The 25735-nt window shown below is 55.4% G+C and overlaps 1 protein-coding gene across 1 annotated transcript; it reads left to right on the top strand.

Moving 5' to 3' along the window:
* Positions 1-14514: 14514 nt before the first annotated feature.
* On the top strand, positions 14515-25437 carry LOC138359630 (collagen alpha-1(I) chain-like). The gene is made up of 3 exons (XM_069319039.1): positions 14515-14634; positions 18851-19925; positions 24461-25437. Exons 1-3 carry the CDS (start codon positions 14515-14517, stop codon positions 25435-25437), a joined length of 2172 nt encoding a protein of 723 aa, XP_069175140.1.
* Positions 25438-25735: the final 298 nt, after the last annotated feature.

Genomic DNA, 25735 nt, shown 5'->3' with positions numbered 1-25735 from the left:
GTTAAAAGGTTTATCGTCCACCATTGTCGGGCACCTCGTAAATATTGTAGACGACCCTATAGTGGCCAAACTTTGTTAAGTCTTTGTCTCTCTCTCTCCCATCTTTGGCCTGCTCTCACCCTCCCCTCCCAGATCTCAGCTTCCCCCTCCCAGATCACAGCCTTCCCCCTCCCAGATCACAGCCTTCCCCCTCCCAGATCACAGCCTTCCCCCCTCCCAGATCACAGCCTCCCCTCCCAGATCACAGCCTTCCCCCCTCCTAGATCACAGCCTTCCCCCTCCCAGATCACAGCCTTCCCCCTCCCAGATCACAGCCTTCCCCCTCCCAGATCACAGCCTTCCTCCTCCCAGATCACAGCCTTCCCCCTCCCAGATCACAGCCTTCCCCCTCCCAGATCACAGCCTTCCCCCTCCCAGATCACAGCCTTCCCCCTCCCAGATCACAGCCTTCCCCCTCCCAGATCACAGCCTTCCCCCTCCCAGATCTCAGCTTCCCCCTCCCAGATCACAGCCTTCCCCCCTCCTAGATCACAGCCTTCCCCCTCCCAGATCACAGCCTTCCCCCTCCCAGATCACAGCCGTCCCCCCTCCCAGATCACAGCCTTCCCCCTCCCAGATCACAGCCTTCCCCCTCCCACATCACAGCCTTCCCCCTCCCAGATCACAGCCTTCCCCCTCCCAGATCACAGCCTCCCCTCCCAGATCACAGCCTTCCCCCTCCCAGATCACAGCTTCCCCCTCCCAGATCACAGCCTTCCCCCTCCCAGATCACAGCCTTCCCCCTCCCAGATCACAGCCTTCCCCCTCCCAGATCACAGCCTTCCCCCTCCCAGATCACAGCCTTCCCCCTCCCAGATCACAGCCTTCCCCCTCCCAGATCACAGCCTTCCCCCTCCCAGATCACAGCCTTCCCCCTCCCAGATCACAGCCTTCCCCCTCCCAGATCACAGCTTCCCCCTCCCAGATCACAGCCTTCCCCCTCCCAGATCACAGCCTCCCCTCCCAGATCACAGCCTTCCCCCTCCCAGATCACAGCTTCCCCCTCCCAGATCACAGCCTTCCCCCTCCCAGATCACAGCCTTCCCCCTCCCAGATCACAGCCTTCCCCCTCCCAGATCACAGCCTTCCCCCTCCCAGATCACAGCCTTCCCCCTCCCAGATCACAGCCTTCCCCCTCCCAGATCACAGCTTCCCCCTCCCAGATCACAGCCTTCCCCCTCCCAGATCACAGCCTCCCCTCCCAGATCACAGCCTTCCCCCTCCCAGATCACAGCTTCCCCCTCCCAGATCACAGCCTTCCCCCTCCCAGATCACAGCCTTCCCCCTCCCAGATCACAGCCTTCCCCCTCCCAGATCACAGCCTTCCCCCTCCCAGATCACAGCTTTCCCCATCCCTCGTCCCACCATTACAATTCCCCCCACCACCACAGCACCCCCTCACCACCACCACAGCACCTTCCCCCACCACCTCCACAGCACCACCACAGCACCTTCCCCCACCACCACCACAGCACCCCCTCACCACCACAGCACCCCCTCACCACCACAGCACCCCCTCACCACCACCACAGCACCCCCTCACCACCACAGCACCCCCTCACCACCACAGCACCCCCTCACCACCACCACAGCACCTTCCCCCACCACCACCACAGCACCCCCACCACCACAGCACCCCCACCACCACCACAGCACCCCCTCACCACCACCACAGCACCTTCCCCCACCACCACCACAGCACCTTCCCCCACCACCACCACAGCACCCCACCACCACCACAGCACCACCACCACAGCACCCCCTCACCACCACCACAGCACCCCCCACCACCACAGCACCCCCTCACCACCACAGCACCCCCTCACCACCACCACAGCACCTTCCCCCACCACCACCACAGCACCACCACCACAGCACCCCCACCACCACCACCACAGCACCCTGCCAGCCCCCTCCATCATCAGCTTCCCTCAGTTCCTTCCTCACCATCTCAGTTCCGTTATCATCAACACCCCGTCACTCTCCTTCACTCTCTCTCCTTCCTCTCTTGTTCCCTCACTCCTCCCTTGTTCCTCCCAGCCTGCCTCTCTCCTCCCATCCTGCCTCTCCCCCCATCCTGCCTCTCTCCCCCCATCCTGCCTCTCCCCCCCATCCTGCCTCTCCCCCCCATCCTGCCTCTCCCCCCATCCTGCCTCTCCCCCCCATCCTGCCTCTCCCCCCATCCTGCCTCTCCCCCCCATCCTGCTTCTCCCCCCCCATCCTGCCTCTCCCCCCATCCTGCCTCTCCTACCATCCTGCCTCTCCCCCCATCCTGCCTCTCCCCCCATCCTGCCTCTCTCCTCCCATCCTGCCTCTCCCCCCATCCTGCCTCTCCTACCATCCTGCCTCTCCCCCCATCCTGCCTCTCCCCCCCATCCTGCCTCTCTCCCCCCATCCTGCCTCTCCCCCCCATCCTGCCTCTCCCCCCCCATCCTGCTTCTCCCCCCCATCCTGCCTCTCTCCCCCATCCTGCCTCTCCCCCCCCATCCTGCCTCTCCGTTCCACCCTGCCTCTCCGTTCCATCCTGCCTCTCCTACCATCCTGCCTCTCCCTCCCCATCCTGCCTCTCCCTCCCCCATCCTGTCTCTCCCCCCATCCTGCCTCTCCCCCCCCATCCTGCCTCTCCCTCCCCCATCCTGCCTCTCCCCCCCCCATCCTGCCTCTCCCCCCCATCCTGCCTCTCTCCCCATCCTGCCTCTCCTACCATCCTGCCTCTCCTACCATCCTGCCTCTCCTCCCCATCCTGCCTCTCCCCCCCATCCTGCCTCTCTCCTCCCATCCTGCCTCTCCCCCCATCCTGCCTCTCTCCTCCCATCCTGCCTCTCCCCCCATCCTGCCTCTCCCCCCATCCTGCCTCTCTCCTCCCATCCTGCCTCTCCCCCCATCCTGCCTCTCCTACCATCCTGCCTCTCCCCCCATCCTGCCTCTCTCCCCCCATCCTGCCTCTCCCCCCATCCTGCCTCTCTCCTCCCATCCTGCCTCTCCCCCATCCTGCCTCTCCCCCCATCCTGCCTCTCCTACCATCCTGCCTCTCCTACCATCCTGCCTCTCCCCCCATCCTGCCTCTCCCCCCATCCTGCCTCTCCCCCCATCCTGCCTCTCCCCCCCCATCCTGCCTCTCCCTCCCCCATCCTGCCTCTCCCCCCCCCATCCTGCCTCTCCCCCCCATCCTGCCTCTCTCCCCATCCTGCCTCTCCTACCATCCTGCCTCTCCTACCATCCTGCCTCTCCTCCCCATCCTGCCTCTCCCCCCCATCCTGCCTCTCTCCTCCCATCCTGCCTCTCCCCCCATCCTGCCTCTCTCCTCCCATCCTGCCTCTCCCCCCATCCTGCCTCTCCCCCCATCCTGCCTCTCTCCTCCCATCCTGCCTCTCCCCCCATCCTGCCTCTCCTACCATCCTGCCTCTCCCCCCATCCTGCCTCTCCCCCCATCCTGCCTCTCCCCCCATCCTGCCTCTCCCCCCATCCTGCCTCTCCCCCCATCCTGCCTCTCTCCTCCCATCCTGCCTCTCCTACCATCCTGCCTCTCCCCCCATCCTGCCTCTCCTACCATCCTGCCTCTCTCCTCCCATCCTGCCTCTCCCCCCATCCTGCCTCTCCCCCCCCCATCCTGCCTCTCCCCCCATCCTGCCTCTCCCCCCATCCTGCCTCTCACTTAATCACAGTTGAATGATCATCAGTATATCCTGGGAATGACCGTATGAATACTGTTGACGGCCGCAGGGTTAATGTAGGCCGTAGGTGTGCGTGTGTGAGGTTTGCGTGCGTGCGTGTGTGCGTGTGCGCGTGTGCGTGTGTGTGTGTGTGTGTGTGTGCGAGTGCGTGCGAGTGAGAACTTGGTGAGTGTAGACCCGATCTCTATGTCCACATCCATCACTTGCATACTTATAATTCAACTTTGCTTCAACATGTCAATTGCTTCCGCAAGTTGATTGCAGTGTGGAAGCAGCACTTACTGATGTCTGTGTTGCTCGGTGACTAGACGAGCCCAAGCTGTGTTTACTAGTTGTGTTTTTACGGGGGTTGAGCTTTGCTCTTTCGGCCCGCCTCTCAACTGTCAATCAACTGTTTACTAACTACTTTTTTTTTTTTTTTTCTTCACACCACACACACACACACACACACACCCCAGGAAGCAGCCCGTGACAGCTGACTAACTCCCAGGTACCTATTTACTGCTAGGTAACAGGGGCATTCAGGGTGAAAGAAACTTTGCCCATTTGTTTCTGCCTCGTGCGGGAATCGAACCCGCGCCACAGAATTACGAATCCTGCGTGCTATCCACCAGGCTACGAGGCCCCCTAAATGTGGTCTCTCCTGTGTGAACCAATAAACATCAACGCTTATCATCAACGTATATCATCAAACATCAACGACTGGGATGGTCGTAAATGCATTGATGTAACGTATGCAACTTTGGATACTTCAGTTGCAAAGGTAATTTGCATTCTGGAGAGTTGGCGACTAATTAAAGGCATTAGTGAGGTGTCATCCAGTTAGCACATTGAGTAAGTTCCTTTGTAACTGTAGCAAGGTACGGTAGGTTGTTGTTATAGATTCGTTACCTGGAACAAAAAGTTCCAAGTAGCACGGGCTATGGTGAGCCCGTAATTCTTTCTGTTCCGGGAGGTAATGGCAGCAAGCATAATGCTAAATTATCGGGCCAGGCTTAATTGAAATAATAAAAAGTTAAGGATTATGTTCAAATTTTGATGATAATTTATATAGAATAATTCGGTGATTAATATGTATTATAATATGCAAATCAAGGTTGATCCAGGTACATGTATATAGAGAGGGAACTGGAGTATGTAGGAGAATGTAATGACATTTTCTGCTAGCTAAAATCTGTATTTTATTCTGCGTTAGAGATTTCAAGAAGTTCTGAGTTGTGAATTAAAATATAAATGTGGTCTAGGTTATTTAATAAAGTGTTAGATAATAGATAATATGTTAGATAAGTGTTAGATAATAGTGAATAATAGATGAGTATGGCCAATATGGACTCTGGTAACTGTCGCTGGTTATACAGTAGAGGTCGTTCTGTAATTCCGTCCACGTGAAATGTTAAAATTTAATGCTTGAGTTGTTAATAAAGATGTTCTGAAGAGGACCAATGGTTTTTGGCATTTTTTAACTGGGTGCTTTTGTGAAAAAATTACAAAATTTAGATTTTTTTTTGCTCAAAAAGCGTGATATATGGGCCAAGTATTGGCACAGAGAGATGTCCAAAAGTAATTGTTAAGGTTTGAAGGATTATTTTAAGCTTCCAGAGGAGTCATATAACATTTTTGATGTGAAATAGATGTGACTGATATAAATTGTGGCCCTTAAAAGGAATTTTTATTTGAAGTAAGGCAAGTTTTCATGACAAAATGCAAGCAGACCTGTTAGCAAACAGGTTTGCTTGCAAACCTGTATTACTTCTAAGTAATTCTTGTTATCTTCATTTGTACAAAAGGAACATATTTGGCAAAGTCAGATGTGTACATATCCTGTGCTGTGTTGCCACATTGCTCACCACAACTGTGCACGGAGTCAGCCACACCTCCCGGTGGTTCATCCCTGCTGACTCCAGCATGTTGTCAGCAGCAGGTCAGCAGACTGTGGTGCGGGGTTCGAGGCCCCAGATGGCTGACAAACAGCCTTCCACCTCCCACCCATTTGTGGCAGGATTAAATCTTATGTACACAGGTAATTGTTACAAGCTAATAAATAGGTTAAAAAGCTTTGTTAAATAGTAAACTTGCTAGACGATTGTTGATATGTACATCTGGCAAGCAATTGGTGGTGGGGGGGGGGGGAGCTGCAAGAACCCCCCCCCCCCCCATCCCCTGGTATACATAGAAGTCCCTCTGGCCTGCAGGACTCGGGAGCCTGCAATAAGTATTGCGAGTCGGCTATGTAAACTGTTACATGTAAAAATGTAAAAACTGTTAAATGTAAACTGTCGGCTATGTAAAATTCTATGTTATGTAAACATAAGATAGAATCAGCGTGCTATACAAGTAGGTTGCTGCCTAGTTAACAGCATAGGAATATTCTGTATTGCAGTGGTTTAGTAGACTGGGTGTACCAGTCTACCAATGAGGTAGACGAGTTTACTCCTGTTGTTAGGTCGTTTGTGTATGTCAGTGAGAGTATGTTCACTAACTTCCAAATTTTGTTCTGTGCCAGTTAGAGTATATTACGAATATGTTTAAGTATACTGAATGCCCTCTACTATTCTACACTACACACAGATCACAATAACGTGGTGTATCAAATTAACAAATCCACAAGGGCCGTGACGAGGATTCGAACCTGCGTCCGGGAGCATCCCTACTTGTTCTCTCTACTACTCTGTAAGATTATGTTTAGAAATATCCCACTTCTGCTGTAAGCCAGATCATGTTTGGTTCCTTGAATCATTGCAATCTGTTTCCCGCCTGCTAGAGGCTCTCCGTATTTTATTATACTTTGATGTTATCCTGCAATCCACTGCGTAACAAATACAACTGTTTTGCCTAACTAGTAACATACAAACCCCACCAACCCACCTAACCTCTGGAGGCCGATGGATAGAAAACGTCAATATTGTGGGGCTTTTGTTTTCTACCGAAATTTTGGATTTGAAATGGATTGGTGGACTCAGTAGACAAGATGGGGCATGAGGCGCTTGTGGTCGCTTCTCTCACTTGTCTGCTGACCGGAGGGCGGCTGCTGCTGAGGGCGGCTGCTGCTGAGGGCGGCTGCTGAGGGCTGCTGCTGCTGAGGGCGGCTGCTGAGGGCTGCTGCTGCTGAGGGCTGCTGCTGCTGAGGGCGGCTGCTGAGGGCAGCTGCTGAGGGCAGCTGCTGAGGGCGGCTGCTGAGGGCGGCTGCTGAGGCAGCTGCTGAGGGCGGCTCCTCCAGCCTGGACAGTGGGAAGGTATTGCGTCTCCGCCTCCTCTTCTACGCACTCTATCGTCCCTTCTACGCACTATCGTCCCTTCTACGCACTATCGTCCCTTCTACGCACTATCATCCCTTCTACGCACTCTCCGTGGCACCCTGGTGCCCAGTGAGGGCCGCAGCTCCGGATAATCTGAGGCTGCCCATGACTGGCCATCAGCCTAAACTTTGTAATTCATTCATTCCAAGAAAATTTCCAATTTTCTTCCCACGTGACTTCATGGGCAGGTTAGTCACGGCTTGACGGTCTGGTTAGTGACGGCTTGACGGTCTGGTTAGTGACGGCTTGACGGTCTGGTTAGTGACGGCTTGACGGGCTGGTTAGTGACGGCTTGACGGTCTGGTTAGTGACGGCTTGACGGGCTGGTTAGTGACGGCTTGACGGTCTGGTTAGTGACGGCTTGACGGGCTGGTTAGTGATGGCTTGACGGTCTGGTTAGTGACGGCTTGACGGTTTGGTTAGTCACGGCTTGACGGTCTGGTTAGTGACGGCTTGACGGGCTGGTTAGTGACGGCTTGACGGTCTGGTTAGTGACGGCTTGACGGTCTGGTTAGTGACGGCTTGACGGTCTGGTTAGTCACGGCTTGACGGTCTGGTTAGTCACGGCTTAACGGTCTGGTTAGTGACGGCTTGACGGGCTGGTTAGTGATGGCTTGACGGTCTGGTTAGTGACGGCTTTGACGGTCTGGTTAGTGACGGCTTGACGGGCTGGTTAGTGATGGCTTGACGGTCTGGTTAGTGACGGCTTTGACGGGCTGGTTAGTGACGGCTTGACGGTCTGGTTAGTGACGGTCTGGTTATTGACGGCTTTGACGGGCTGGTTAGTGACGGCTTGACGGTCTGGTTAGTGACGGCTTGACGGTCTGGTTAGTGACGGCTTTGACGGTCTGGTTAGTAACGGCTTGACGGGCTGGTTAGTGACGGCTTGACGGTCTGGTTAGTCACGGCTTGACGGTCTGGTTAGTCACGGCTTAACGGTCTGGTTAGTGACGGCTTGACGGTCTGGTTAGTGACGGCTTGACGGGCTGGTTAGTGATGGCTTGACGGTCTGGTTAGTGACGGCTTGACGGTTTGGTTAGTGACGGCTTGACGGTTTGGTTAGTGACGGCTTGACGGGCTGGTTAGTGACGGCTTGACGGTCTGGTTAGTGACGGCTTGACGGTCTGGTTAGTCACGGCTTGACGGTCTGGTTAGTCACGGCTTAACGGTCTGGTTAGTGACGGCTTGACGGGCTGGTTAGTGATGGCTTGACGGTCTGGTTAGTGACGGCTTTGACGGTCTGGTTAGTGACGGCTTGACGGGCTGGTTAGTGATGGCTTGACGGTCTGGTTAGTGACGGCTTTGACGGGCTGGTTAGTGACGGCTTTGACGGGCTGGTTAGTGACGGCTTTGACGGTCTGGTTAGTGACGGCTTGACGGTCTGGTTAGTGACGGCTTTGACGGGCTGGTTAGTGACGGCTTTGACGGGCTGGTTAGTGACGGCTTGACGGGCTGGTTAGTGACGGCTTGACGGGCTGGTTAGTGACGGCTTGACGGTCTGGTTAGTGACGGCTTTACGGTCTGGTTAGTGACGGCTTTGACGGGCTGGTTAGTGACGGCTTTGACGGGCTGGTTAGTGACGGCTTGACGGTCTGGTTAGTGACGGCTTGACGGGCTGGTTAGTGACGGCCTGACGGGCTGGTTAGTGACGGCCCTGACGGGCTGGTTAGTGACGGCTTGACGGGCTGGTTAGTGACGGCTTGACGGTCTGGTTAGTGACGGCTTTGACGGGCTGGTTAGTGACGGCTTGACGGTCTGGTTAGTGACGGCTTTGACGGTCTGGTTAGTGACGGCTTGACGGGCTGGTTAGTGACGGCTTGACGGGCTGGTTAGTGACGGCTTGACGGGCTGGTTAGTGATGGCTTGACGGTCTGGTTAGTGACGGCTTTGACGGTCTGGTTAGTGACGGCTTGACGGTCTGGTTAGTGACGGCTTTGACGGGCTGGTTAGTGACGGCTTGACGGTCTGGTTAGTGACGGCTTTGACGGTCTGGTTAGTGACGGCTTGACGGGCTGGTTAGTGACGGCTTGACGGGCTGGTTAGTGACGGCTTGACGGGCTGGTTAGTGGTGACTTGACCGTCTGGTTAGTTACGGCTTTGACGGTCTGGTTAGTGACGGCTTGACGGGCTGGTTAGTGACGGCTTGACGGGCTGGTTAGTGACGGCTTGACGGTCTGGTTAGTGACGGCTTGACGGGCTGGTTAGTGACGGCTTGACGGGCTGGTTAGTGGTGACTTGACCGTCTGGTTAATCAAGGCTTGACTGCCTGGTTAGTCAAGGCTTGACTGCCTGGTTAGTCAAGGCTTGACTGCCTGGTTAGTCGAGGCTTGACTGCCTGGTTAGTCACGGCTTGACGGTCTGGTTAGTCACGGCTTGACTGCCTGTTAAGTCATGTCAAGCCGTGACATTCTGCGGGAGTCCGATGAGTTATTGGGCACCTGAGGCAAATACGGTGGTTCCATTGAGCCACAGAGCCCTATCTCATCCGGTTTGACTTCTTCTTTAGCAATTAGGCCAAGATTTACTAAACACAATGGTTGTTAGAAAATTACTTTTTAAAGGCGGATAAAACTCAATATTATGACGTCAGGAAATTTTTAAGTAATTTAATTTCTTTGCATTTTCTTCCCCCCCCCCCTCCACCATCCCTTTTTCCGGCACTTCTATCCCATCCTCTCTATCCTCATTATTGCTTTTATTCTATTATGTTCATCATCCTTCTTCCACACCAGAATTCTACCCTTTCTACCACCGTTTCTATTTCTATGTCACGACCACTTTGTCCCTTTCTACACCACCACCCCCCCCAACTCTGCCACACCACCCCCCCCAACTCTGCCACACCACCCCCACCCCCAACTCTGCCACACCACCACCCCATCCAACTCTGCCACACCACCCCCCCCAACTCTGCCACACCCCCCCCCAACTCTGCCACACCCCCCCAACTCTGCCACACCACCCCCCCAACTCTGCCACACCACCCCCCCAACTCTGCCACACCACCCCCCCAACTCTGCCACACCACCCCCCCCAACTCTGCCACACCACCTCCACCCCCAACTCTGCCACACCACCACCCCATCCAACTCTGCCACACCACCCCCCCCAACTCTGCCACACCCCCCCCCAACTCTGCCACACCCCCCCAACTCTGCCACACCACCCCCCCAACTCTGCCACACCCTCCCCAACTCTGCCACACCACCACCCCCCCCCCCAACTCTGCCACACCACCCCCCCCCAACTCTGCCACACCACCACCCCCCCCAAACTCTGCCACACCACCCCCCCCCAACTCTGCCACACCACCACCCCCCCCAAACTCTGCCACACCACCACCCCGCCCCAACTCTGCCACACCACCCCCCCCAACTCTGCCACACCCCCCCCCAACTCTGCCACACCCCCCCAACTCTGCCACACCACCCCCCCAACTCTGCCACACCACCCCCCCAACTCTGCCACACCACCCCCCCCAACTCTGCCACACCCCCCCCCAACTCTGCCACACCACCACCCCCCCCCCCAACTCTGCCACACCACCCCCCCCCCAACTCTGCCACACCCCCCCCAACTCTGCCACACCACCACCCCCCCAACTCTTCCACACCCCCCCCAACTCTGCCACACCACCACCCCCCCCCAACTCTGCCACACCCCCCCCAACTCTGCCACACCACCCCCCCCAACTCTGCCACACCCCCCCCCCAACTCTGCCACACCACCACCCCCCCAACTCTTCCACACCCCCCCCAACTCTGCCACACCACCACCCCCCCCAACTCTGCCACACCCCCCCCAACTCTGCCACACCCCCCCCCAACTCTGCCACACCCCCCCCCAACTCTGCCACACCCCCCCCAACTCTGCCACACCCCCCCCAACTCTGCCACACCCCCCCAACTCTGCCACACCCCCCCCAACTCTGCCACACCACCACCCCCCCCAACTCTTCCACACCCCCCCCCAACTCTGCCACACCACCACCCCCCCCCAACTCTGCCACACCACCACCCCCCCCAACTCTGCCACACCCCCCCCCCCAACTCTGCCACACCCCCCCCCAACTCTGCCACACCCCCCCCCAACTCTGCCACACCACCACCCCCCCCAACTCTGCCACACCACCACCCCCCCCAACTCTGCCACACCCCCCCCCCCAACTCTGCCACACCCCCCCCCCAACTCTTCCACACCACCACCCCCCAACCCTTCCACACCCCCACCACACCCCCCAACCCTTCCACACCACCACCACACCCCCCAACCCTTCCACACCCCCCCCCAACTCTGCCACACCACCACCCCCCCAACTCTTCCACACCACCACCACACCCCCCAACCCTTCCACACCACCACCACACCCCCCAACCCTTCCACACCACCACCACACCCCCCAACCCTTCCACACCACCACCACACCCCCCAACCCTTCCACACCACCACCACACCCCCCAACCCTTCCACACCCCCCCCCAACTCTGCCACACCACCACCCCCCCAACTCTTCCACACCACCACCACACCCCCCAACCCTTCCACACCACCACCACACCCCCCAACCCTTCCACACCCCCCCCCCAACTCTGCCACACCACCACCCCCCCCAACTCTTCCACACCACCACCACACCCCCCAACCCTTCCACACCACCACCACACCCCCCAACCCTTCCACACCCCCCCCCAACTCTGCCACACCACCACCCCCCCAACCCTTCCACACCACCACCACACCCCTCAACCCCTTCCACACCACCACCACCCACACCCCCAACCCCTTCCACACCCCCACCCTCTACTACGGCTTCCCCTCCATACTCCACATATCCTTCCTGACTAAGAATTCCCTAACTCAATTTCGGATAAATTTTGCCAGTCAATTGTTAAAGTGGTTGGCAACTCTCACCCGGTGGTGCCCGGGGAGCTGGTAGAGGCGTGGGGAAGGGAGGTAAAGGGGAGTAGGTAGGTACAGGTAGGTAGGTAGGTAGGGAGGGAGGGAGAGAGTAGGTAAAAGTATGACTACGACCGTCCGCTCCGTTTTAGGAGAACGGGTCCTTTGGAATCAGGAATAGGAATGTTCACACACACGGTTAGTGGTCAGTGCTGACGTGATTGTGTAGGTCTAGTCGTGCTTGTTTAGAGCCTTTAGCTCCTGGGCCCCTGTATTCCAGTAATTGTTCTCACTTCTCTTCTGAGAGATGCACATGCCTAATTGTACTTACCTACTTGTGACATGTTCCAAATCAATTCCAACTTACCTATGTGCACTTGGTTCTCCTTCGTCTTTTTCAGTAATTGTTCTCACTTAATCTCTCAAAGTTCCAGACATCCTCTTGTACTTTCCTCCCCGGGAGAGTTATTGTTGTGACGGGGAGAGACAGGGTGTGGGGGAGAGACAGGGTGTGGGGAGAGACAGGGTGTGGGGAGAGACAGGGTGTGGGGGAGAGACAGGGTGTGGGGGAGAGACAGGGTGTGGGGGAGAGACAGGGTGTGGGGAGAGACAGGGTGTGGGGGAGAGACAGGGTGTGGGGAGAGACAGGGTGTGGGGAGAGACAGGGTGTGGGGGAGAGACAGGGTGTGGGGGAGAGACAGGGTGTGGGGGAGAGACAGGGTGTGGGGGAGAGACAGGGTGTGGGGGAGAGACAGGGTGTGGGGGAGAGACAGGGTGTGGGGGAGAGACAGGGTGTGGGGAGAGACAGGGTGTGGGGGAGAGACAGGGTGTGGGGAGAGACAGGGTGTGGGGGAGAGACAGGGTGTGGGGGAGAGACAGGGTGTGGGGGAGAGACAGGGTGTGGGGGAGAGACAGGGTGTGGGGGAGAGACAGGGTGTGGGGGAGAGACAGGGTGTGGGGGAGAGACAGGGTGTGGGGGAGAGACAGGGTGTGGGGGAGAGACAGGGTGTGGGGGAGAGACAGGGTGTGGGGGAGAGACAGGGTGTGGGGGAGAGACAGGGTGTGGGGGAGAGACAGGGTGTGGGGGAGAGACAGGGTGTGGGGGAGAGACAGGGTGTGGGGGAGAGACAGGGTGTGGGGGAGAGACAGGGTGTGGGGGAGAGACAGGGTGTGGGGGAGAGACAGGGTGTGGGGAGAGACAGGGTGTGGGGGAGAGACAGGGTGTGGGGGAGAGACAGGGTGTGGGGGAGAGACAGGGTGTGGGGGAGAGACAGGGTGTGGGGGAGAGACAGGGTGTGGGGGAGAGACAGGGTGTGGGGGAGAGACAGGGTGTGGGGGAGAGACAGGGTGTGGGGGAGAGACAGGGTGTGGGGGAGAGACAGGGTGTGGGGGAGGCGAGCGTAACATATTAGAGCAGACGTCTAATATTGGGGTCCAAACAGCTAGGTCACAGCCGTGTAACGTCACTCATGTCTCGGATCATCTCAAGTGTTGTAATCACACAAGACTTGTGTGTCAATTCCTATTCCTTCAGCACCAGTGTATTGGTTATTGTTATTTGGGAGTCGGTCGGCCGAGCGGACAGCAGACTGGACTTGTGATCCTGTGGTCCTGGGTTCGATCCCAGGCGCCGGCGAGAAACAATGGGCAGAGTTTCTTTCACCCTATGCTCCTGTTACCTAGCAGTAAAATAGGTACCTGGGTGTTAGTCAGCTGTCACGGGCTGCTTCCTGGGGGTGGAGGCCTGGTCGAGGACCGGGCCGCGGGGACACTAAAAAGCCCCGAAATCATCTCAAGATAACCTCAAGATAACCTGAGCGTGTGACTGTCCGCCCCCCGTACTTCATGTCCCAGCGCCCAGGTCCCCCTCCAGGCCTAGCACTTAGCCTTCCGGCAGTCTCCAGTTCGATTACACTTGAGTAATATTGCTGCCAGTTACCTGGTCTTCGTGTACATGTCACGGACGTCCCAGTCAGTCCTGATGCCAGTTACTCCCTATAACGGAGTATCCGTACAATCGTCCGGATTGTAGCACCCCCAACCCTCGCTGGCTTCACCTGCCACAGACCCCTTCAGTCTGTCTCTAGTCCATCCCACTCCCTGAGGCTACTTCCTTCCGCCCTTGTTCACTCGACGGGCTCACCATAGCCCGTGCTACTTGGAACTTTTTGTTCCAAGTAGCGAATCTTAAACAACTTGTTCACTCCTTTCGTTCCCAGAGCCGCAAACCCTCACCTTAACCACAGCTGCCCAACCCAGGAAGCAGCAAGTCAAATTTTACCTTCAAGTATAACGTTTAGCTGTGGCAAGTGTTCCGGATGACCAGAGTAACATTACCACGGCTACCGGATCTTTCCACGCCCCGATCAAGGGCAGGAAAAATTATGCTTTGCCAGCGTTCCAAAAATTTGCAAACCTGAAATGATTTTGAAGTCGGGTCGAGATTCCCGCGCACTTATGAGAGGTGAGTTTAGAGCCGGGAACCTGTGTGTGATGGATTTTGGTTGTAAGGCTTTCACGGGAGGCCAGGTGGTGAAAGGTGACTTGCCCTTCAACACCCCAGACATCGTGATGTTTATAGCGTACCCTTCAGCACACCACACTTGGTGATGTTTATGAATCGACCCGCGGGGTCCGGGTCTCCGGACGAGTTGAAGGCACCAGTATCATATGTTCGAGCGAGTCTACAGTTTGTTCTCATTGATTTCCAAAGGGAGGACCCTACGGAGGTGACCCAAACACCCAGTCACCCTGTCCCCTCCCCGTATGGGAGGGAACATGCTCAAGGTGCTCACCCTTGAGCACCTAAGAGGTCGGGAAATGGGACTAACTAGAATAAGAGAGTGCAATCCAACTTTATCTACAATTTACAATGTAACTATGGATATATAGGGATACATGAAAGTTTGGGTCCGTGAGCTATAGCATGACCGCGCAGACACAAGCAGGTAGCCAGGCGGGAGGTGAACACCGACATGAAAGAGAGCCATCAGAAAACACAGTTTGATGACAAGTGAACCCATCTTGCTGAATATTCAATGTCTTCACATTATCATAATTTTCACTCAACTTCAACAGGGAGTTAAAGGCGCTTTTAAAGCTTATGGACGATCCTTGTGCTCTCTGCTGTCTGGACCCCCCCCACCCCCCCCCCCTACCCCCCCACCCCCTACCCCACCCCACCCCCCCCTTACGTCAACAGGGAGGGAGAGTGACTGACAGTGAGGGAGGAATCAGGAAATTTTAGCATCAAATACTTTAACATTTCTACCATCCAGCCTCCGTACACAAGAGGTGTGAACCACAGTTTACAACCCACAAGAGTGACGAGTACCGCGACACTCTACTGGCCTGGAGGAGTAATGTACCAACACCACACTTTAAGGTCAACACTTGAATAGGCTTAGAAGCCTTCCTTAATAATTACTGCTACAACTAACTAATCCACAAGGGCCGTGACGAGGATTCGAACCAACGTCTGGGATGATCCCAGACAACTTACCTGCCCCTGACCCCTGAGGAAAAGGTCAGGGACATCAGTTTGGAATGACAATTTTTACACTTGATAATTACCAGGGAATTGTATAATGTATTATTACTGCAATTAGGCTCATTGTTATTGTATATATGTTTCGTAGATTGGAGAATCACTCATAATAAGGCAAATGTTAAACGAGCTTTGGGTGAACGTTACTTGCAACCTAATCTAGAAAGTCCTATGCGAGGGATATGGTGTTGATCTAGGATCAAAGAACACAGGGACCTCGTAGCCTGGTGGATAGCGCGCAGGACTCGTAATTCTGTGGCGCGGGTTCGATTCCCGCACGAGGCAGAAACAAATGGGCAAAGTTTCTTTCACCCTGAATGCCCCTGTTACCTAGCAGTAAAATAGGTACTTGGGTGTTAGTCAGCTGTCACGGGCTGCTTCCTGGGGGTGGAGGCCTGGTCGAGGACCGGGCCGCGGGGACACTAAAGCCCCGAAATCATCTCAAGATAACCTCAAGATAACTTGCCCTCAGACAACTCGGCTACCTTCTCGTGGAGGCTAAAGTCTGGTCCTCTCCTCTGAAAGCGCCTGAAACATGTGGCCCGAGCTGAACACCTCAAACACCTCCCCCTGAAACACCTGGCCTGGTCCAGTGCTCAACCCACTCTGACTCTTTTGACTTCTCACACCAGGACGTGCCAGAAAGTCCGGCCTTTCGAACCCCTGGGAACCATTCACGAGGCCAGGACCTCTTAGGCCCTTCCTTAGCCACGCCTAGCTAGGCGTGGCTAGGAAAGATGCCCAGCACCTGTGAGGGGAAGCTGGTGCTAGCAGCCCCTTGCCTAGCACTGTGTTGGTCCACGACCCCCAAAAGAGGAAGGTCTGGGAAAATGCCGTGACTCACTGTAAACAATTTGTCAGTGTGTGAGGTATATGACCTACCTCCTGCCTGCAGCTGTTAGCCAGGAATATGGGGGAGGAGGGAGGCAAGGAGGGTGAGGGAGGACGAGGAGGAGGGAGAAGGAAGCAGGGTGAGGAATGAGGGAGAATCTCTGGCTGTTGCAGAATGAGGGAGGAGACTGGAAATGATGACAAAAAGTGAAGGAAGACAGAGGGGAAGAGGAGGGAAGAGAGAGGGGAAGGTGAGGGAAGAGAGAGGGGAAGGTGAGGGAAGAGAGAGGGGAAGGTGAGGGAAGAGAGAGGGGAAGGTGAGGGAAGAGAGGGGGGAAGGTGAGAGAAGAGAGAGGGGAAGGTGAGAGAAGAGAGAGGGGAAGGTGAGGGAAGAGAGAGGGGAAGGTGAGGGAAGAGAGAGGGGAAGGTGAGGGAAGAGAGAGGGGAAGGTGAGGGAAGAGAGAGGGGAAGGTGAGGGAAGAAAGAGGGGAAGGTGAGGGAAGAGAGAGGGGAAGGTGAGAGAAGAGAGAGGGGAAGGTGAGAGAGGGGAAGGTGAGAGAAGAGAGAAGGGAGGGTGAGGGGGTGAAGGTGGACTCATAATAGAAGTGTTAGTGAATGCAGGTGTTCCACCGGCTGTGGCGGACACCACCATTGTGGTGAACTGATTGATACACTGTCTCTAGTTCACCCGTGTGTGTGTGTGTGTGTGTGTGTGTACTCACCTAGTTGTACTCACCTAGTTGTGTTTGCGGGGGTTGAGCTCTGGCTCTTTGGTCCCGCCTCTCAACCGTCAATCAACAGGTGTACAGATTCATGAGCCTATCGGGCTCTGTCATATCTACACTTGAAACTGTGTATGGAGTCAGCCTCCACCACATCACCCCCTAATGCATTCCATTTGTCAACCACTCTGACACTAAAAAAGTTCTTTCTAATATCTCTGTGGCTCATTTGGGCATTCAGTTTCCACCTGTGTCCCCTTGTGCGTGTTCCCCTTGTGTTAAATAGACTGTCTTTATCTACCCTATCAATCCCCTGTGTGTGTGTGTGTGGGTGTGTGTGTGTGTGTGTGTGTGTGTGTGTGTGTGTGTGGTTGTGTGTGTGTGTGTGTGTACTCACCTAGTTGTATTCACTAGTTGTGTTTGCGGGGTTGAGCTTTGCTCTTTCGGCCCGCCTCTTAACTGTCAATCAACTATTTACAAACTACTTTTTTTTTTTTTTTACCCACACCACACGCACAAACAACAGGAAGCAGCCCGTGACAGCTGACTAACTCCCAAGTACCTATTTACTGCTAGGTAACGGGCACTCAGGGTGAAAGAAACTTTGCCCATTTGTTTCTGCCTCGTGCGGGAATCGAACCCGCGCCACAGAATTACGAGTCCTGCGCGCTATCCACCAGGCTACCAGGCCCCCCTTGCCAGGTAGCGTGTGTGTGTGTGTGTACTCAACTAGTTTTGCTTTCGGGGGTTGAGCTCTGGCTCTTTGGTCCCGCCTCTCAACTGTCAGTCAACAGTTGATTGCTAAATGACTGTAAAGTTCAGTTCGTGAACCCCATTATGTGCCTCTGTAACCCCCCCCCCCCCCAGGATGAATATGGGGTCCACCCCCACCCTCCCACGGGATGAGTATGAGGGGGCATGATTCATGAACAAATGCATGCTCAACCCCAAGATAACATTCTTAATAATTGTAGAAAAGCAAAAATAAGTCCACTGCGGGCTCTCCATAGTCCGTGCTACTTAGAACTTTTTTGTTCCAAGTAGCGAATATTATACAACAACAAACATGTACAAAAAGCTCCGTTGAACACGATAACCTTCGATAACCTCAACTAAGCTCGGATAGTTTGCAGGAAGTATTGTCTAAGTTGGGAGTTGTCTTAAGTTCAACAGTTTGAGGTCCGAGGTTCAACGAGGTTGTTGACAACAATAACAACCTCGGGTTGTGAAGTTTGCCAGCTCCTAAGTTGTTTAGTAAATGTAAACAAAGATGCATTTAATAAGGAAAGATGTACAGATTTCGTAAATATTAGATGGGAATTGGCCTTGGGCTGAACTTGGGTGGTGAGAGCCCGCAGGTCATTACTGTGCGTCATGCTGATTGGCTGTTGCTGCTACACCAGTTACCACTCAGGTGAGTTGACCCACCAACCAGCAGGTGAGTCGTGGACCCACCAACCAGCAGGTGAGTCGTGGACCCACCAACCAGCAGGTGAGTCGTGGACCCACCAACCAGCAGGTGAGTCGTGGACCCACCAACTAGCAGGTGAGTCGTGGACCCACCAACTAGCAGGTGAGTCGTGGACCCACCAACCTAGCAGGTGAGTCGTGGACCCACCAACCTAGCAGGTGAGTCGTGGACCCACCAACCAGCAGGTGAGTCGTGGACCCACCAACCAGCAGGTGAGTCGTGGACCCACCAACCAGCAGGTGAGTCGTGGACCCACCAACCAGCAGGTGAGTCGTGGACCCACCAACCAGCAGGTGAGTCGTGGACCCACCAACCAGCAGGTGAGTCGTGGACCCACCAACTAGCAGGTGAGTCGTGGACCCACCAACCAGCAGGTGAGTCGTGGACCCACCAACCAGCAGGTGAGTCGTGGACCCACCAACCAGCAGGTGAGTCGTGGACCCACCAACCAGCAGGTGAGTCGTGGACCCACCAACCAGCAGGTGAGTCGTGGACCCACCAACCAGCAGGTGAGTCGTGGACCCACCAACCAGCAGGTGAGTCGTGGACCCACCAACCAGCAGGTGAGTCGTGGACCCACCAACCAGCAGGTGAGTCGTGGACCCACCAACCAGCAGGTGAGTCGTGGACCCACCAACCAGCAGGTGAGTCGTGGACCCACCAACCAGCAGGTGAGTCGTGGACCCACCAACCAGCAGGTGAGTCGTGGACCCACCAACCAGCAGGTGAGTCGTGGACCCACCAACCAGCAGGTGAGTCGTGGACCCACCAACCAGCAGGTGAGTCGTGGACCCACCAACCAGCAGGTGAGTCGTGGACCCACCAACCAGCAGGTGAGTCGTGGACCCACCAACCAGCAGGTGAGTCGTGGACCCACCAACCAGCAGGTGAGTCGTGGACCCACCAACCAGCAGGTGAGTCGTGGACCCACCAACCAGCAGGTGAGTCGTGGACCCACCAACCAGCAGGTGAGTCGTGGACCCACCAACCAGCAGGTGAGTCGTGGACCCACCAACCAGCAGGTGAGTCGTGGACCCACCAACCAGCAGGTGAGTCGTGGACCCACCAACCAGCAGGTGAGTCGTGGACCCACCAACCAGCAGGTGAGTCGTGGACCCACCAACCAGCAGGTGAGTCGTGGACCCACCAACCAGCAGGTGAGTCGTGAACCCACCAACCAGCAGGTGAGTCGTGGACCCACCAACCAGCAGGTGAGTCGTGGACCCACCAACCAGCAGGTGAGTCGTGGACCCACCAACCAGCAGGTGAGTCGTGGACCCACCAACCAGCAGGTGAGTCGTGGACCCACCAACCAGCAGGTGAGTAATATAACACTTCGAGATCGTCGATGGACTCATCAGTTGCTTCGACAAGAAATTTGTCCATTCCAAACTTATGCACTTTTGAGTAGTGTGGAGCCTCCAACCCTCCCAGAGGCCCTCTGGGAGGGTTGGAGGACCTCTGGGAGGGGTCGGAGGGCCTCTGGGAGGGGTCGGAGGGCCTCTGGGAGGGTTGGAGGACCTCTGGGAGGGGTCGGAGGGCCTCTGGGAGGGGTCGGAGGGCCTCTGGGAGGGGTCGGAGGGCCTCTGGGAGGGTTGGAGGACCTCTGGGAGGGATCGGAGGGCCTCTGGGAGGGGTCGGAGGGCCTCTGGGAGGGGTCGGAGGGCCTCTGGGAGGGTTGGAGGACCTCTGGGAGGGATCGGAGGGCCTCTGGGAGGGGTCGGGAGGGACCTCTGGGAGGGGAGGGAACAAGTCTCACCTCCCACGGTTAGACTTGCCCTCCAAGTGAGGGAAAACGATCCCCCACAGTATATAATTCCAAGATGAAACTCAGACCAGAACCGCTCCCACTCTTCCCCCTTCCGAAACAAATACTTTTAAACAGAAACATCAAAATATGTATGGAAGCATCTGAATGTGTATGGATGAGTGTTACACAACACTCACCTATACACATCCATATATGTTGATATACTCGCCAAGATTATCACTCGCAGATTATCACCTGTTGATTGACGGTGGGGAGGCGGGACCAAAGAGTCAGAGCTCAACCCCCGCAAGCACAATTAGGCGAGTACACACACGCACGTGTGATCACAAGTGAGGGGGAACACACACATACACACACACACACACACACACACACACACACACACACACACACACACACACACACACACACACACACACACACACACACACACACACACACACACGAGTGCTCACAAGTGAGGGAGAACACACACACACGAGTGCTCACAAGTGAGGGGGAACACACACACACGAGTGCTCACAAGTGAGGGAGAACACACACACACACGAGTGCTCACAAGTGAGGGGGAACACACACACACACACACACACACACACACACACACACACACACACACACACACACACACACACACACACACACACACGAGTGCTCACAAGTGAGGGGGAACACACACACACGAGTGCTCACAAGTGAGGGGGAACACACACACACGAGTGCTCACAAGTGAGGGAGAACACACACACACACACACACACACACACACACACACACACACACACACACACACACACACACACACACACGAGTGCTCACAAGTGAGGGAGAACACACACACACACACGAGTGCTCACAAGTGAGGGGGAACACACACACACACACACACACACACACACACACACACACACACACACACACGAGTGCTCACAAGTGAGGGAGAACACACACACACACGAGTGCTCACAAGTGAGGGGGAACACACACACACACACACACACACACACACACACACACACACACACACACACACACACACACACACACACACACACACGAGTGCTCACAAGTGAGGGAGAACACACACACGAGAGGGGACGGAGAAGGGGAACATGGCCGTAAAGACGAAGGAACAAAGACAAGAAAATAACGACTAACTGAGATGATCAGGACAAATGAACGCTGATTGGCTACTGAGAGAAAGAGGAACAGAAGGAGGAGGAGGGAGGATGAAAAGGATTGAGATAGAAGAGGATACAGAGCAGAAGTATGACACATGGAGACACATGAACCCCGGCCTGAGGAAGGAAACCCATCCCTCCTACCCCATCCTCACTATCAACTCATCCCCCCATCCTCACTATCCACTCATCCCCCCCAACCTCACTATCCACTCATCCCCCTCCATCCTCACTATCCACTCATCCCCCCATCCTCACTATCCACTCATCCCCCCCATCCTCACTATCCACTCATCCCCCTCCTCTCACTCCCAATTCATCATGGAGCGGGACACGCAACAGTCAGCTGTAATAGCTTTTGGATTATCGAGACAAGAGTCGACATCATATTGTCCCGGAGGCGGAGGTTATTTGGGCGTGTCGGAGAGCGCTGTATTCCCCCGGCTGCTGCTCCCTCTCACCCGCGTCATGTGAGTCCTCATACATATGTATACCTCCCGCCACTAATGGCACATATTCGTAATGTATATATATTCCTCCATGACCAGTGGGGGAGGCAGGGGGGGTAGTGATCTATATATCACACAGAATATGTCGGTCCGTCCGAGGTCGGGGGACCAGATAACTAGGGTTAGTCACATTAAAAGTTGTAGGATTTAAGGTGATCTTGGGTGGGATATCAGTAGAGAGGCAGAGGTCAGCCTCTATGGCTCCCTTGAAGGAGGTCGGCCTCTACAACCCTCGAGTCGTTGGTTGTAAAATGTGGCACCCGATGTCCGTAGAATTTATTTTTCGTTTCAATATTAGTACATTCAGAACATGAGGGAAGAACTGAAGTTTCCAACCATACTAGAGAGAATAATGCAAGTTAACACTACCTTCTGTCTTAAAGTCATGAGAGATCCTACATCTCCTGCATTGCTCAGAGACAAATTATTTAGTGCTGTTAACACCCTTTTGACTGGTGCCGACATACCAACTCACTCCTTTTATGATAATTGGCTGAGAAACAATGCTTACAATCTCATTAAACTTAACATTCCTTTTAAGTGCAATCTACCAGTCTCTGATATTCCTCTTTATCTGTACCCCACCATTCAAGTATCATACACACCTGTCACCAAGAAAGATAATGAGAATCTTGCTCTACTCAAAGCTGTCACTCTTGAAACAATTGCCTCCTCCATCGAGAGTCTAAGATCTCACGAGCACTGTGTCTACACCGACGGCTCAGTCCAATCTTCTACTGGACGGACTGCAGCGGCATGTAGGTTTTATAGAAATAATATCTGCACAAAGTCTGTCAGTCTCAGGTTAAACAACTGGCTGACCTCCACACAAGCAGAACTAGCAGCATTACATTTAGCAACCAGCACATTAAAAAATATTGGAGGAGGAATAATATTCTGCGATTCAAAGTCTGCTCTTCAAGCAATCGAAAACTTCTCTTGGAAGATCGACAGCAAGAACCTAATACTCCCAATTATAAATGACCTAATTGATGCACAGAGTAAAGGGTCTCGAATCTCCTTTGTATGGATACCTTCACACATAAATATAACCCATCATAATGAGACAGACATTGCAGCCAAATTAGCGTGTAACAAGTTTGAAGTTGAATTAGATCTAGGTATCCCCATCTCTGCTGTCAAAACTGTATTGGTCCAAACATTCAGATCTGATAGGAAAGAACTTACTGACTCCCAACGACCTGAAAGTACTAGTATAAAAAGCTATGATTTGTTCAGATCTGAAACCTACATCTATGGACAGCACAAAACGTCCACTAGACTGTGCGACACAGTGGTTGCAAGGATCAGGTTGGGTTACCGTTACCTGTGGCAGGTGGCTGCAGGTGACGGGTCTCCCAATCCTGAGCACTCCAGTTGCAAACTCTGTGAGCAGGAACTACGGCATGATCTCCCGCACTACATCACTGAATGCCCAGTTATTAGACCTTTCAGACCAGTTGGCATGAGGTACCTGGAGCTTTGCAATTACTTTATTCACTCTCGTATTCTTGAAGATATCCTCACAGTATACCCAAAATTTGCCAGTGCAGGCTATTAAACACATGGCTCTGTATGACTAACCATCCTGCGAGATGGGGACTTGTATTACCACTGCTACCTTATTCAATCTTGTGTTGATGATATCCTCAAAATGCATCCGGAGTCTGCCAGTGCAGACCGCTTATCACATGCCTCTGTATGACTAACCATCCTGTGTGATGGGGATTTTTTAGCATCACCTAGTTAGCTTTTTTGACACACTGTACTCCACTTCATATAGTCTAGGGTAACTGCACTAATGCAGATGTACCTCATATCTTAATAAAAAAAAAAAAAAAAAAAAAAAAGTACATTCAGGCTACTGAACATACGGCTCTGTATGACTAACCATCCTGTGTGATGGGGATTTTTTAGCATCACGTAGCTAGCTTTTTGACACACTGTACTCCCCTTCATATAGTCTAGGGTAGCTGCACTAATGCACATGTACCTATTGTATTAATAAAAAAAAAGTGTTTTCAGATACTGAATTACAAAACTTAAGTTTCGATAGAATGGCATTCTATCGAAGTGCCTGTCAGAGGACAAGCAACCAGTTTATACATGCAGTACATGTTAGGCTTATATCCAGGTCACCCCACCCCTCTCACCCACCTGCCTGACGCAACCTGCCTGACGCAACCTGCCTGACTCACCTGCCTGACTCACCTGCCTGACTCACCTGCCTGACGCACCTGCCTGACTCACCTGCCTGACGCACCTGCCTGAGGCACCTGCCTGACGCACCTGCCTGACGCAACCTGCCTGACGCACCTGCCTGAGGCACCTGCCTGACGCAACCTGCCTGACGCAACCTGCCTGACGCACCTGCCTGAGGCACCTGCCTGAGGCGGGCGCACCTACAACACTTGGCACAAGAGGAGACAAGAGAGACAGCACTCAAGGGAGGCAGCGTGAAGACTGGACAACACAAAAGGCCAAGCAATTTGCCATTAACGTCACCTCACCATCATGCACCAGGCGTCCCTGGGGGACCCGTACCCGCACCGGGCGTCCCTGGGGGACCCGTACCCGCACTAGGCGTCCCTGGGGGACCCGTACCCGCACCGGGCGTCCCTGGGGGACGTGTACCCGCACCGGGCGTCCCTGGGGGACCCGTACCCGCACCAGGCGTCCCTGGGGGACCCGTACCCGCACCGGGCGTCCCTGGGGGACGTGTACCCGCACCGGGCGTCCCTGGGGGACGTGTACCCGCACCGGGCGTCCCTGGGGGACGTGTACCCGCACCAGGCGTCCCTGGGGGCGTGTACCCGCACCGGGCGTCCCTGGGGGACGTGTACCCGCACCGGGCGTCCCTGGGGGACGTGTACCCGCACCAGGCGTCCCTGGGGGACGTGTACCCGCACCGGGCGTCCCTGGGGGACGTGTACCCGTACCGGGCGTCCCTGGGGGACGTGTACCCGCACCGGGCGTCCCTGGGGGACGTGTACCCGCACCAGGCGTCCCTGGGGGACGTGTACCCGCACCGGGCGTCCCTGGGGGACGTGTACCCGCACCAGGCGTCCCTGGGGGCGTGTACCCGCACCGGGCGTCCCTGGGGGACGTGTACCCGCACCGGGCGTCCCTGGGGGACGTGTACCCGCACCAGGCGTCCCTGGGGGCGTGTACCCGCACCGGGCGTCCCTGGGGGACGTGTACCCGCACCGGGCGTCACTGGGGGACGTGTACCCGCACCAGGCGTCCCTGGGGGACGTGTACCCGCACCGGGCGTCCCTGGGGGACGTGTACCCGCACCGGGCGTCACTGGGGGACGTGTACCCGCACCAGGCGTCACTGGGGGACGTGTACCCGCACCAGGCGTCCCTGGGGGCGTGTACCCGCACCGGGCGTCCCTGGGGGACGTGTACCCGCACCGGGCGTCACTGGGGGACGTGTACCCGCACCAGGCGTCCCTGGGGGACGTGTACCCGCACCGGGCGTCACTGGGGGACCTGTAGCCGCACCAGGCGTCCCTGGGGGACCCGTACCCGCACCAGGCGTCCCTGGGGACCAGGTCACCTAACAGCGTATTCCTCCGCATCCCAACTTCCCTAACACCACCTCTCTTTTTTCCCTTCGACTTTCTTCCCCTTATCAACCTGCCTCCCACCATTCCCCTATCTTACCACCCTGGGCCGCCATGGAGGAGAGTGTGTTCCCGCCACTCTGGCCTCGGCCCGCGCCCCCCTGGCCAACAAGGGTCCGATATACACCATTTAAGACCCTCAAAAAGCCCTTCACTCAACTCGCTTCAGA

This window comes from Procambarus clarkii, chromosome 92 (assembly GCF_040958095.1).
Source record: "Procambarus clarkii isolate CNS0578487 chromosome 92, FALCON_Pclarkii_2.0, whole genome shotgun sequence".
NCBI classification, from domain to species: domain Eukaryota; kingdom Metazoa; phylum Arthropoda; class Malacostraca; order Decapoda; family Cambaridae; genus Procambarus; species Procambarus clarkii.
The sequence above is the reverse complement of the archived record's forward strand: the minus strand, read 5'-3'. Positions and strand labels throughout refer to the sequence as shown.